The sequence below is a fragment of the Scyliorhinus torazame genome, chromosome 16 (assembly GCF_047496885.1).
Source record: "Scyliorhinus torazame isolate Kashiwa2021f chromosome 16, sScyTor2.1, whole genome shotgun sequence".
NCBI classification, from domain to species: domain Eukaryota; kingdom Metazoa; phylum Chordata; class Chondrichthyes; order Carcharhiniformes; family Scyliorhinidae; genus Scyliorhinus; species Scyliorhinus torazame.
Genome location: NC_092722.1, coordinates 143,738,711 through 143,753,008, shown reverse-complemented (window position 1 = coordinate 143,753,008; position 14,298 = coordinate 143,738,711). Strand labels below are relative to the sequence as shown.

Sequence of the window (14,298 nt, the reverse complement as noted above, 5' to 3'; positions counted from 1 at the left end):
TCTGGGTCTCCTCCTTTCACACAATGTCATTGATTCTGAAAATTGAGCTGGAGCCCTGTCTCTTAGTGGCCATCTTTTGCCGGAGCTGGTTACCACTGTTGCTTCACAGTGCCAGAGACCCAGGTTCGATTGCTGGCTTGGGTCACTGTCTGTGCGGAGTCTGCACGTTCTCCCCTGATCTGTGTGGGTTTCCTCTGGGTGCTCTGATTTCCTCCCAATAAGCCTGAAAGATGTACTTGTTAGGTGAATTGGACATTCTGAATTCGCCCTCAGTGTCAGATCCGCCGGAGCTGCAGACGGGCGCGGGGAGCCTCCACCTTGCTGATTGCCTAGAGGCGAGTACCGCTGGGGTGGAGGTCTGCATCCCCACCCAGTGCCTCAATGTGGCTGGGAGATCTGATGGAGTTCCTATGCCTTGAGAAAGTAACATACACCGTGAGGGGAGAAATTGAGGAGTTTTACCGAAGGTGGCAGCCGTTTATTTCAAAGAATTGGTCATCGTCCGTTGCTATGTGGGGGGGAGGGGAAGAAGGGAAGGGGGAGTGGTTGAGCTGTGTGAGCTGTTAGTTTAAATTTTGGGGTTTTCTGTGTGTATTTGTGTGTTATTCTTTCAGTTTTTGTACTATATAAAGTGAAAATTTTGAATAAAAGTATTTTTTAAGAATTGCCTGCCCTAATTTCCTCTAACGTCCCTCCGCCTACATTTTGGGGATTGGGCGCAACCACATCAGTATTAATTTTACCTCGTTTATGTTATCTAATCTGTCTAAAAGCCTCTGCTGGTTCGTACTCTTGAAGAATGTGTGTGGATCTGCTGTTGGCTCAAATACTTCAATTTTCTGTTAGTTGTGCTACAGTACACGGAGTGACATTGAACGTGTTATAACCTGCCTGCTTACCATTGGCTGGGGACTAATGACAATCCCACAATCCTGTGGGAGTATGAGCTTCCCCAATGAGGGGCACGGAGAAATCATTAGCAGACTCCCCGTATAAATAAAGCTGGCCAGTTTGGAACCAGCAGGAAGGAGTAAGCAGCAAGTGAGGTTGCTATTGTTGTGTATATATATGTTATTGTAAATAAATGTTATTTCTTTGTATCCTTGTAACTCGTGCTGGATTCTTTGTGGCCCTCACAAAACAACGTTAACATTATTTTGGCCATTTCATTGGCTAGTGGTCAGCAGATTCATTGGGTCGGGGAAATTTTCTGTGCGTGCCAATGGTTCAACCACCTGGAATGCCGGTGGGGGTCTTCACGCATTGTTGGGGTCAACATATTCGTGGGCTTCCTCTTCTATCTCTTCTCACTCTGCCCCTAGATCACTATCCCAGACTCTGGCTTGAAGGCACACATTATCCCCTTTTGTATTGACAATGTGCCTTTAACTTCTCAATCTCGCACAGGCACTTTGAATGGTCTGCCACGTGGGCTCTATTATCTTTCCCTGCCTGTGCAGGACCTTTACTGCAGCCTGCAGACTTTTGCATTTCTCTTTTAACTTCTCTGCTATCTGTTGTGCCACAACGTGATCCCTGATCACCACTATTCTTTTTTGTATCCCTTCTCACATTAAGCCTGAAACTGATCCATATGCAGAAGGCTGGCATGGCTCCTTTGTTCTCGTGCTTCTAACTCACTCTTTAGTTTCTCTATTTGCTCCCTAGCATCACCAAACTCCTCTTTAAATGTTAAACTCTCCACCTCTTTCCAACGAAGCTGATCCATACAACGAGCTATTGCAATCATTTTATTCATCTTGGAGGCCTGTTTCTCTAACTCTTCATGGCCGTGGTCCCAACGTCTTTGCCCTTCAGATCCCAGATCCAACATTGTTTTTTTTTTACAAATATCTATCCATTCGGGGCATTTTTTGTTCAGGTAGCTCCATAAAAGCTTCTTCCCATTCGATGTGGTTTGCCATTTCTAATTCTATCTCTCTCCCTAGGGTTGGTCATTGGTGTGTGGGATCCGACCGGGGTAGGTGTCCAGCTTTCACTAAATTCCCTCCAACAGAGTTCATCCAACCCCCTGACTACCCTTGTTTCAAATCCGTAATTTGTTCACCTCATGTAACTGACATCTGGTTAATGGCCCAATTACAGATTAGATGCCTGTATCTCGTTCACCCACTTGAATCCTGGCCATCACCTGGGGCGACTGCCCTCTTAATTCCTGGAAGATGTTGGAGAATACAGTGCTGATGGGTTCGACTTTGCAGCAACCTTTGGTCACTTCATTTCGAAGCCCACCCAGGGGCACCAATTGTTGTCTGTACATTATCAGGCACTTTGACCAGTTTATTATTAAAATGTTTTACCCAGGTGCCCTTATTTGAAAGATGGACAAAGGACAAAGACAGGCTCGCGATTCAACCCAAATTTGTTCACAACTAGTTACTATCCCCAAATTATCTTAATCTTATTTGCCCAAGATTCTAACACTATCCATGCTGATGAACCTGATTGGGTTCAAACCTCTGAGTCTCTGCTGCCTCAGGGTCCTCGTCTATGAAGGTGATTTTCGCCTGCCCTCTTCCGTCCGTCTCTGGGTTGTAGCCGAGTCTTGCCGTAGTCTCTGTGTTGAGTCTTCACTGGGGTTGGTGTTCAGGTGTCCCTTTTTAATCCCCCTCTTCACGCCCTTCCAGATGATTCTCTGACCTTCAGCCAATGAGGTCACTAGGCGGGGGTCGCAACACCGAATACAGTTGCTGATTCCAAATCTGTAGGATGCCAAGAACTATGCCCCCCTCCCAATGTTGCAGTCCAGCTGAATTAAAGCTCACTTCCCTCCAGAACTGCTGCAGTTACAGCAGTTGCCACTGTTCCTGTTGGCATTGCTGGTACCAAAGAACTGCTCGTCATTTGATTGGCTGGGAAATCTCAAGAGGTGGAATTTACTCTTTGATGCATACCATCCTCAAGCCAATTAACTTCCCATTGCCCATTGGCAACTGGCTGAGCTGGAAAAACAGAGATGGGCTTTCTCCTGACATTTATGCAGGGAGGTGGGGTGGGAACCATGATTAACGCTAACAAATTCAATTAAAAATGTACATTCTCCTGAGAAGGACAGTGGGATTAATATTATGATGGGTGAACTTAAAATAACGAGTTAAGTTTCTTTCAAGGAAACCATGGGACATTGCTTAAGATAGCCAATATGACCGGTAGTTATGGTGATGATGGGGAAATTGATGGGAACGTACCTGGTGCACCAGAAAGGAGATTGTCTGGGACATTCAGAGGAGGCCTGGAAGTTAACCATTTCGTTCCCATGCTGCCTAGAACCAGGAGGTTTGGCACCTGTTTTTTTTCCCTCATCCACTTCCTAATTCTGGCTGTGGGTAAAATCAGGGCAAAAGCGCTGGGCCTGCATTTCTCCCTGCTGCTGGTACAGCAGAGTAGTTTCCATTGCTCTTCTACAGACCTGAACCACCTTTCCAAACTATATAAATGACCTTGCCTCCCAGAATTTATCCCTCACCTCTGCACTTTGTGCAATGGAGCAGGAGCCCTGTGATACCTTTGTGGCTGGCTCAGAGAAAAAGCCCAAAGTTCAAGCAAAACTCTTCCAACTTGAATGTTGAAGATTTGAGGAGTTATGTTGGTGCTTTCCGTGCTCCATAGCTGATGCTGCTCCAAGTTGGAGACTTGGTTTATGCAGTATGCATAATATGAATATAGATTTAATTTGAGCTGTCAACCTGCAGGCAGCCTCACCTTGACAGTCATCACATTCTAAAGAATGTTTTCCACAACTGTTTACAGAATTAATGGACAAGAGACGAAGCATCAATTGTCTCAACCACGTCATGGAAAATGCACATGGAATGCATAATTATTCCAATACTACTTACTGAATCTGGCAGGGTCAGCTCCATTCACCTCTTGAGCCCATACATGATTCCTTGAGCACATACAGCAATCGGAAAGCTATTTCTGGCAGCACCTTGGATTCAGCTCTTTGGAGCAATGATATGTTTGAATACCTTCAGTCCCCCTAGCTCATATTTTCTGTTGGATGAATTATTTCCTTTAAAAAGTGCTGGAAAGTATTCTTGAAATGCTTTTTTTCACATTTGCCATAATGCAATATTTGTGGTTTTAGTAAGATTTTATTGAGTTGCATTTCAGAATGAACCTTCATGTTTTATATCACATTTTCATTCCTCTTCAAACGCTGTGGTAACAGTTCAGTGATTCACACTTTAATATTTTCTCCAGTTTGATGATTGAACCCCCTTGATTCCAAATATCACATTTGCAGCAAAAGTCTGTTTTCAGTTTGTGTCTGTGATCTGACAGTAATCAGTTTAAATGCTGATAGAATGTGACAGATTCTGTTTCCTTTCGAATCTACGGTGATATCAAAACACTAATTAAGTTTAGAGAATGATTGCTATCTGCAGCATTTATATGGTTGCTGGTTGTGTTCAATGCTCTTCTATTACAGCTGAAATATTAGTATTTACTCTGAGGTGTATGAAACTGACCCCTGCCCTGCTCAATGATCAAAATATATATAGAATTGTCACAACAAGTTCTGCAACAGTTGCTTTCAATGTTAATAGGAAGTACCTAGATTTTTAAAGTAATGGGCATTGGAGGAATTCTGGTGCTAATTCTATGCAGTTGAATTAGTACTCAAGTACTGTCACATTTTTATTGTAGCACTAACACTGCTGTTGATCATCTAAAAGAGTTTTAATCAGCTCAAAAAATGTAATTGGTATTGAGGCAGCAGTTGAAGCCAACTACTCTTCTTTCTTCTACATTTTTATAATTTTGTTTAGTCTTGATCAATTTGACAATTTTTCCCAGAGCTGCAGTTGCATGTGCTTGATGAAGTTGTCAAAGTCCTTCTTTTGTTGTTGCTGTTTTTTTCCCATTATGGTGCAGAATTGACAGGGTTGTGAGTTGCTCCACGCTGAGCTGTATTCTCACATTCTCTTGAGGTGTAGCATAAGTGATGCACCTTTTTATTTATTGATGCACAGACTCCACCTGGGAGTGATTATTAGGTCACCAACATCAAAGCTCAAATTGTTTGATATTTCCCTAGTTCCAAACAATGGCATTGGATTGCTTGGATTGGCATGTATCCAATAGATGAGTTATCACATTTTGTTTTGGCAGTTGTGCTGCATCATGCTAGCTAGATCATCGCCTTACTGGCAGAGGTTAGAGTTCACCAAATCTGTATTCCACTGGTGATTCTTGTACTTAGAAATTTCACAGCATTCATATTTGGATGCTTTATCGAAACAGCATGGGCGGCACGGTAGCACAGTGGTTAGTACTGTTGCTTCACAGTGCCAGGGATCCGGGTTTGATTCCCGGCTTGGGTCACTGCAATCTCTTCATGAGTTTCCTCTGGTTGCTCCCAGAAGTCCCGAAAGACGTGCTTGTTAGTTGAATTGAACATTCTAAATTCTCCCTTAGTGTACCTGAACAGGCGCCATAATGTGGCGACTAGGGGATTTCCCCAGTAACTTAATTGCAGTGTTAATGTAAGCCTACTTGTGACACTAATAAAGATTATTATCACTAATGTGTTGATTAGGGGAGGTCTGGGGAGCACAGGATCTGGGGACCTGAACTTCATTCTCCCAAAAGGTGCAGTGATCCGTTTAGGCACCACTGTTCAGGCAAGTGATTGGGTAAAGTCACGGGGATCAGCAGTATTTAAATCATGCCCCTGTGTGCATTTATAGATGGCTTGGTCGTCGGGAAAGAATATTACAGGAGTTTGAAGTATAGTTGGCTGAGTCTCTGAACAATGATTTTTGGGGAGGTTGACCTTTGGGGAGAGTTGGGAAATAAAAATCTGGGGTTCTGCAGTATTTAAGGATTATCTGTTGGGCCTTGGGAGTGCAATTTTGGAGTTGGCTGGGAATAGTCTGGAAGTCAAAGTCAGGAGTGAGACCTTGGGATGTGCAATAGCAATGTTTAAGGTGAGTACTAAACTTTCTTACATTTTGTGCAGATTATTGTTAGTTTTGCAGAAGCCAATCAGCCTCAGGGCCAAACCAAAGTTATAAGAGGGAGCAGAAGCAGGGGATAGGCCCCTTATTTGCATACATCAATGGCCTAACACATGCTTGGGTAAAGAATGCATCTTGTTTGATCCTCAGCAAAATGACATCTCCAGTGGCCTGCCTCAGAAATGTGTACATGCAGTGCGCATGCCGTTTGAACACAAAACAGCACCAGAATTTCAAAAACCTGGAGCTGCAGAGCAAAATTCCTTGGTCTCTGCAAGTTGGCCCAAAGTATGGGATTGCTATTTTGAAACTCATTCTGGTTCTTGAAATGCTGGTCAGGGTGGATGCAGCGACTGACCAATTTGTCGGGCAAGTCATGACAGCTTATTTCCTGATTCATAGCTCAGAATTTTCCAGTCCCTCTGCTTTTCCGCGGCCGAGGCAACTCGCCATTGGCCACCGGCAGAACCTTCTGGTCATGCCAAAATCAATGGCAATTTGCTTGGCTCAGCTGCATGCGCCCCCCCCCCCCTCCCCCCCTCCCCAACTGGGAAACCTGCGACGGTGTCGATTTCGGCGGGACAGGAAGTTCCCGGCAGCAGGAAAGGCTGGAAAATCCTGCCCATGTTTGAATGACTGATGACATTTTTCTGGTATGTATAATTGGAAGCTCTGACAGAAGTGTTTTGGCAGACATCAGCCATGGATTTTACTGCATCCAGATCTAATCTGAACAATAGCCCAGAATAATACAAAAGGTCTGATGAGCATTTAGATCTTTTTAGAACATGTTTATGTTCTCCTCAGGAGTGTAAAGGCCAATTGAAATGCATGGGCTGGTGCAACTCTCATTATTATCTTTAGTCAATAGGTGAAAGGTATTTTCACCAAGCCTTGTTCACCCATCACCTTGACCTACATTAGCTCCTGATGAAACAACTCCTCAATTTTCAAATCCTCTCCTTGATTTCAACCCCCTCCATGGCCTTGCCTGCCTATCTCTGTAATCCCCTCCAGCTCCAAGATATCTGTGCCCCTTCAATTCTGGCCTCACAAGCATCCCCGATTTTAATCACTCCCCCATTGGCAGCCATGCCTTCAGTTGCTAACCCCCCTAACTTCAGGATTTATTTGCTAAATCTCATCACCTCTGTACCGCTACTTCAAGATGCTCCTTAAAACCTGCCTCGCTGACAAAAGTTTTTATCCTCATCCCTAATATTTTCTTGTGTGGTCAGTGTCAAATATAGTTTGCCAGCAGTCTTGTGTACAGGAGGCCAGTAAGTCCAGCTGGCTAGATGACTAGAGTGGCAGAATGATGCCAACAGCACGGGTTCAATTCCGTATCGCAGAAAATACAGCGCAGAAGAGGCCCTTCAGCCGATCGAGTCTGCACCGACGCATGAAACACATTTGACCTAACTACCAAATCTCATTTTCCAGCACTTTGCTCATAGCCTTGAATGTTATGACATGTCAAGTGCTCATCCAGGAACTTTTTAAAGGATGTGAGGCGAGCTGCCTCTACCACCCTCCCATGCAATGCATTCCACACCATCACCACCCTCTGGGTAAAAAGCGTTTTTCCTCTCATTCCCCCCCAAAACCTCTTGCCCCTCAACTTGAACTTTCATCCCCTCGTGACTGACCCGTCAACAAAGAGTTGACCTGCTCCCAATCCGCCCTGTCCAATCCCCTCATAATCTTGTACAACTCAATCAGGTCACCCCTCAGTCTTCTCTGCTCCAACAAAAACAACCCAAGCCCATCCAACCTCTCTGTATAACTTAAATGATCCATCCTAGGCAACATCCTGGTAAATCTCCTCTGCACCCGCTCCAGTGCAATCACATTCTTCCTATAATGTGGCGCCCAAACTGCACACAGTATTCCAGCCGTGACCTCACCAAAGTTTTATACAGCTCCAACATGACTTCCCTGCTTTTGTAATCTATACCTCGATTGATAACTGCAAGTGTCCCATATGCCCTTTTCTCCACCCTATTAACCTGCCCTTCTGACTTCAGGGATCCATGGACAAACACGCCAATGTCTCTTTGTTCCTCGGAACTTCCCAGTGTCTGATGTTCATTGAATTCTTCCTCGTCACATTTCTCCTTCCAAAGTGTATCACCTCACACTTTTCAGTGTTAAATTCCATCTGCCACATATATGCCACATATCTGCCCATTTGACCACCCTGACCATGGTAATTCATGGAGGCTCACCCCCTCACCTTTTCCCCCCACAGTGCGGAGTACATAGAACATACAATGCAGAAGGAGGCCACTCGGCCCATCGAGTCTGCACCGACCCACTTAAGCCCTCACATCCACCCTATCCCCGTAACCCAGTAACCCCTCCTAACTTTTTTAGTCACTAAGGGCAATTTATCATGGCCAATCTACCTAACCTGCAAGTCTTTGGATTGTGGGAGGAAACTGAAGCACCCGGAGGAAACCCACGCAGACACGGGGAGAACATGCAGACTCCACACAGACAGTGACTCAGTGGGGAATCGAACCTGGGACTCTGGCACTGTGAAGCCACAGTGCTAGTCCCTTGTGCTACCGTGCTGTCCTCAAAGTAGCATCCCTTAAGTTACAAGGAGCCAGAATGTCTCACTCTAATAGAGAGATACCTATCGTCGTTTGGGACTTTGGCTAGATGACATGACATGATGCTTCTGTGATGTCCCTTGGGACCATTTTCCCTTTTTAAAAGCACAATATAAATAAATGTTTTGCAAAATGCATTCCCTTATTATGATGAAGCTGTTATCCTATCCCACAATGTGTCCTTAAATACTTTAACTTCTTTCACTGCAGCAGAACAAGACTGAAAGTTTCAGTTGTCTTTATATAATAAACCCAAATATGTGTTCTGAGTAGATATTCTCTGGTCATTCTGTTAAACAAAATGGTGAAAGAAAAAGGTTCTATGGGAACCGATTGAGTGCTTTTCACAAGCGGCCTGTGTGTTTCACTTTCATGGATCTTGCAGGGGAAGTGCATTTTTGGGAAACAAAATTTCAAAGTCACCCATTATAAAATTATGGATAAGAGCACATTGAGGTGGTTTTCATGAAACACCTGGCATCGCCTTTTTAGTGGACATCTGCCTTCGATGCACCTCTAGTGGGGTGAGCACGTGCCACTTTAAATGAAATGATCTGACAAGGGTTGACAGGATCAGTGTTGAAGGTGTATCTGAGGTGTTAGACACCTTTGTTTGAAACTTCAGGGTCAGATCACCATTATTGCCCTTGGTGTTCTGCATTATGAATTGGAGAAGTGTGGAGGTGGTAGTTATAAGTTCCAGCCTGTCATCAGTTAATGTAAAGTGAAGAATATTTAAATGTCAGCAAAACGTTTCTTTTATGTGTTTTTGTGAGGTGATGCTCACTAATTTCACTGTATGTCTTAATTATCCAATGTTCTTTTTAAATTGCTTTGAATTGTGAATAAGAATATAATTTTATGCTTCTATCAAGATTTTTATAAATCCACTTCATCCTTTGTCATCCATGGTTGTAAATATAATAAAACATTAAATTGCTTTTCTATACTCTGGACAAAATTTCAATTGCGCAATGTGTTTTCCTCTGAAATTTCAGAAGTGCATTACCAGATCTTCACACAAAGATGTAATGTGTTTTCCCACAAAATTATATGTTCTATTTACATAAGACCTTTGGGAGATTTTTAAGCGATGTTGGATGTGAATGTACTAAACAAGTTGATGGAATAGATTGGATACAAAGACACTGATGCTGTTTAAATAAAAAATCTAGTTTTAATCTACTGAAGCAAACAGAATGGCAATAACTTGAACTTTCTTTTTAAATTAAATATTAGAATATTAAAAAAGATTACAATGTTTCCAAAAAGGTGAGCCTAAGGGTTTTAAAAAATAAGCAAAGGCTGACCAAGAAATTAATAAAGGTGAAAATAGAAAGGTAATAAATGATCAAGAAACATAAAAGCTCGTCAGCGGAATTCTCCATCGGCTGGATCTTCCGGTCCACTGGCAGTTTCCTGAGGCGTGGGGTGGCCACAATGGGATGGCCACAATGGGAAACCCCGTTGGCTGACTGTGGGAACGGAGAATCCCGCTGCCGGTGGGGACGCACCGGAAAACGCGGCTGACGGACTGGAGAATCCAGTCAACATGGTCAACATGGGTCCCTTTTGTGGAGGAGACAGGAGAAATGATAATGGGAGAAATGCAAATGGTGCAGATATTTAACAGTGAAGATTCAAAAGCACATACTGAAAATTGTGAGGCTCCAAGGATCTAATGAGGAACTTAATATTGGTAAAGAAAATGTATGGCAAAATTTCATGGGGATAAAATCCTGTAAATCTCTTGGATCTGATGGCCCAGAATGTTTTTTAAAAAATGATAGTAATGGTAGCGGATGTAATGGTTTTGATCTTCTAGAATTCTCTGGATTCTAGAATTGGAAAATAGCAAATGAGGCTCAGCTAAGAGACAGAGTAGGAATAACGGGTCACTTTAAGTATGGCAGGATGCAACCAGTAGAGTGCCGTAAGGATCAAATAGCCTCAGCTATTTGCAATCGAGGTAATGATTGATAAGGCGACTGGGTGTAATGTATCCAAATTGGACGATGTTAGTTGGAAAGTAAATTGTGAGGATGACACAAAGGTTGCAAAGGGATATAGAACTTGTATGCAAAATTATCCACCTTGGAAGGACAAATGGATAAACAGCATAGTTTTTAAAAGGTGAAAGCCTGGTTAATGTTGATATTCGGAGCAGTTTGAGGATCCTTGCACACAAATCAATGACAGTTAATTTTCCAGCATTGCAAGTAAGTAGGAAAACAAATGGCATGTTGCCCTTTTTTGCAAGATTCTTGAAGCCGATAAATAAAGTCTTGCTGCAATTATACAGGGTCTTGGTGAAACTACACCTGGGGCAGAATTGTACAACTAGTAGGCTTACAGGCAGGTGGACCTGTTTTACATTGCCGTCCCACCTGTCTGTAGATTTACATGAGATGGGTGAGGCTCAGGGTGGACAACCTGCCCTCGCTCCATTGAGTCCCCTTGAGACTTTTTCTTCAATTTTGAGATTGGCAAGAGAAGTTCGGGGGATGGTGGGGGGTGGGGTGCATGGTAGTGGTGCGCCCGGTAGATAAACCCTCTTGGGCCTCACACAGGTGTGGGCCTTCCTCAAGGATCCCCTTTTCGCATTGAGCACCTACCAAGTCAACCCCTCTTGGATTCTCCCTCTACTCTTGGTCTCTCCATCAAGATCCCCATCCTCCTCTCTCCATCAGGATCCCCACCCTCCTGGGGCCCTACTTTCTCTTCCAGTTGTGAGACCTCCTCATACTTACCCATGCATAGTATATGAGAACAATTAACCAATCATAACATAGGAACATCCACTTAAATATAATATCCAACCAGTACAAAGATACATACATGCTATGCTGTCCTCCGATTTTTATCATACGTTTCTCGTTTTCAGCACTGAGTATCAATCACCTCTCCATCTGACTCCCTAAACTTACATTGCCTTTTTCCCCCAATGTAAAAAATATTGCAGCAATAAACAGTCCTTCGTGATTATGCCTCCCTTTCTGTCTACTTCAGACAATTTGGCACCAGATCAAAGTGGTGAACAATTCCACATTATTATTACCATCTTTGATAATGACCATCTATGGCCTCCTTTTGTGGTGCCCCATCACCAGCAAAATGTATCCTTGGGGTGGTTTCCTACATCTGACAACTTCAGCTGAGCAGCTTGTGTGAGACAGATTGATGCAGAAGAATTTTAACCCCTTCAGCACTTAGTGGATAACTAGAGTTTTTAAAACTAATTTCGATGTAATATCTAACACTACACCCTTTCAGCTGTTGTCTGTAATTGCATAATTTTTCAGCACAAGGAATAAATGCACAAATATCTTATTTGATTTTTAGAAATCACAAGCAAAAGCAGTATGTTAAGATTATCTTTAGATTTGTGTGAATGATAAATTTGAATTCAAATTTTTAATATACAAATCATGATTTAAAGTGAGCGTGTTTATTCGCAGGTGATTGTGAGCCAACCATCAAATGGGTTGCCAATAATCAGGCAGTTGTATTAGCTACAGCAGCAGCGGCGGCAGCAGCAGCAATGGTTACAGTTGAAACAGAAAAAAAACAGGATCTGCCTCCTGCAAGTACCCAACCATATCTACTGACATTATCTCCAATCAAAATCCCATTCCTAACAACACATCTTCCAGGCAAGTTAACATGGAGCAACTAGTTTAAATCTATGCATCTCTTTTCCCAACTTGATGGGAGCAGGAAATTTCATATGGCTGGGCCTGACTGTAAAAACAAATGGTCGGTTCAACTTAACTCTCATCTGTTCTCTGATACTTTTTCATTCGAATCCTGAATCCTGTTAGGTATTTGTGGTGACTGTTTTTATTTCCCTGCATCCCAATACCTGTAAGTGCAAGAAAAAAATTAAAATAGAAACTTGTGCAACCTAGTATTAATAAGCGGAAAATATGCTGCTGATCACTTGGGGCAAAGTGCATTTTTCCTGTTAGTTGTAAATCTGGGATGCTCAGGCTGTAGATGCAAATTAATTCTGTCAGTCTTCTCTGGACAAACAAATATGGACAGACATGTGTAGAACCTTCTAAGTCTTTGAGTCATTATTCTGTTTATTCTAATGGTGCCTGGGTTCTGGTGTTAATGTACCGATATATATATGCAGATCACATGCTTCAGCCTGTCGAATTAATTGCCACCCCGATTGAATAAAGGTTTGACTGTTTAAGTCAGAGAAAATGAATCAAATGTTGCTACAATAGGACATCCCAAAACATCTGCCATTAGGTAGACTTCCCCTTGCACATTTAGATTTTGCCGAAGTTGATGTAAGTGGAATTTGAGAATATCACAGTGAGGAAAACCAGGCATCTGCACCCTGGATGAATCTGTTAGAATAAAGGATTGTGAAATTAACATCACAAGGGCTGAGAAGGAAGTATACATTAAAGGGGTTAATGAAAATATCAAATTATGTACAGAAATAGAAATAAAGGAGGAAGATTGGATTTAGAGACATAGATAGAAAGAAGGATAAGTTAAAAACAGTTCCAAAATTTAAACTTTTACAGTTGTAAAATCCCCAGCAAATAAAAGCTAAAGGAATGAAAAAAGAAACACGTGCATCTATATACTGCTTCTCCAGATTAGAGAATGTCTCAAAGTGTTTCACTGCCAATGAGGTATGTTTTGAAACGCAGTCACTGTTGTAATATAGGAAACATCACAGCTAATTTGCGCTCAATAAACTCTGTAAACAGCAGTGTAATAATATCCATATAACCAGTTTTTTTGTGATGTCCATTGAGGGACAAAGGAGAGTCCACCCTTCTAAAAGTTAATTTTCAGAGCCAGAAAGTATTGAGAGCATTTTTGACAGCGGTTAAGACTTAACAAACTGTTAAAAAGAGTCTTTGAGCTGAAATGGACAAGCCCTAAATTTCTTTGCCAAGTTTAATTCGTATCTACATGCAAGTGTTGACATTTCACTACCTTCATTACATTTGAATGAGATGGCAAGATGCTGTTTTCATGTACTTCACGGAAAAGCAGCACATCTTACATTTTATATATTTTCATGTTTAAGCATCTGAGCTTAGCTGAAGTTGTTGTTTGATTTGTGCATAAATAATGGTTTAATGCTGTTAGCCTCACCTTTTAAGTTTTGATAAAAAGTTGTTTGCCTTGTTGTACCTGTCTGATATGCTAGACGCTTAAGATGAAGTTTCAGATAATAAGAAACATGGATACACCAATGGAAATTCTTTCCCAGTGAGATTGAGGAATAAATATTGGGTGCAAACACAATCAAAACAGCCACGTTGTGTCACCTAGGTCCATATGTAAAGGACTTTGGGTCCAGACATTTGTTTAGACAGGCCCATTATTTCCTTTTCAGAAAATGATCTTGTTCTCTTTTGAATGCCTCAATTGATACTACCCCAAACACATTCTCAGGCAGTGTATTCCAGACTCTAACTACTTCATTTGTGAAAAACTTTTATCATTGCTCCTTTTCCCAATTACCTAAAATCTGTGCCCTCTGGCCTTTGGCCCTTGCACCAGTGGGAAAAGTTTCCCCATATCTATTCTGTCCTTCATAATATTGAATATCTCTCTCAACCTTCTGCTGCAAACCTTCTCTTCTCCAAGGAGAACAGTCCCAACTTCTCCAATCTTTCTACAGAGCTGAAATCCCTCAATGCGGAATGAGGGATGTG

At 42.3% G+C, this 14,298-nt stretch overlaps 1 protein-coding gene across 5 annotated transcripts in view; it reads left to right on the top strand.

The window, feature by feature from the left end:
- tcerg1l (transcription elongation regulator 1 like) overlaps positions 1-14,298 on the top strand; it is a 1,041,679-nt gene that overhangs the window by 136,745 nt on the left and 890,636 nt on the right. For 4 of the 5 annotated variants that reach the window (XM_072479165.1, XM_072479162.1, XM_072479164.1 and 1 more), the window contains one exon: positions 12,064-12,258. The exons of the other annotated variant lie outside the window; for it this stretch is intronic. In XM_072479165.1, the coding sequence (XP_072335266.1) occupies positions 12,064-12,258 (195 nt within the window). The remainder of the gene's footprint in view (positions 1-12,063; positions 12,259-14,298) is intronic. 5 annotated transcript variants of the gene reach the window in all.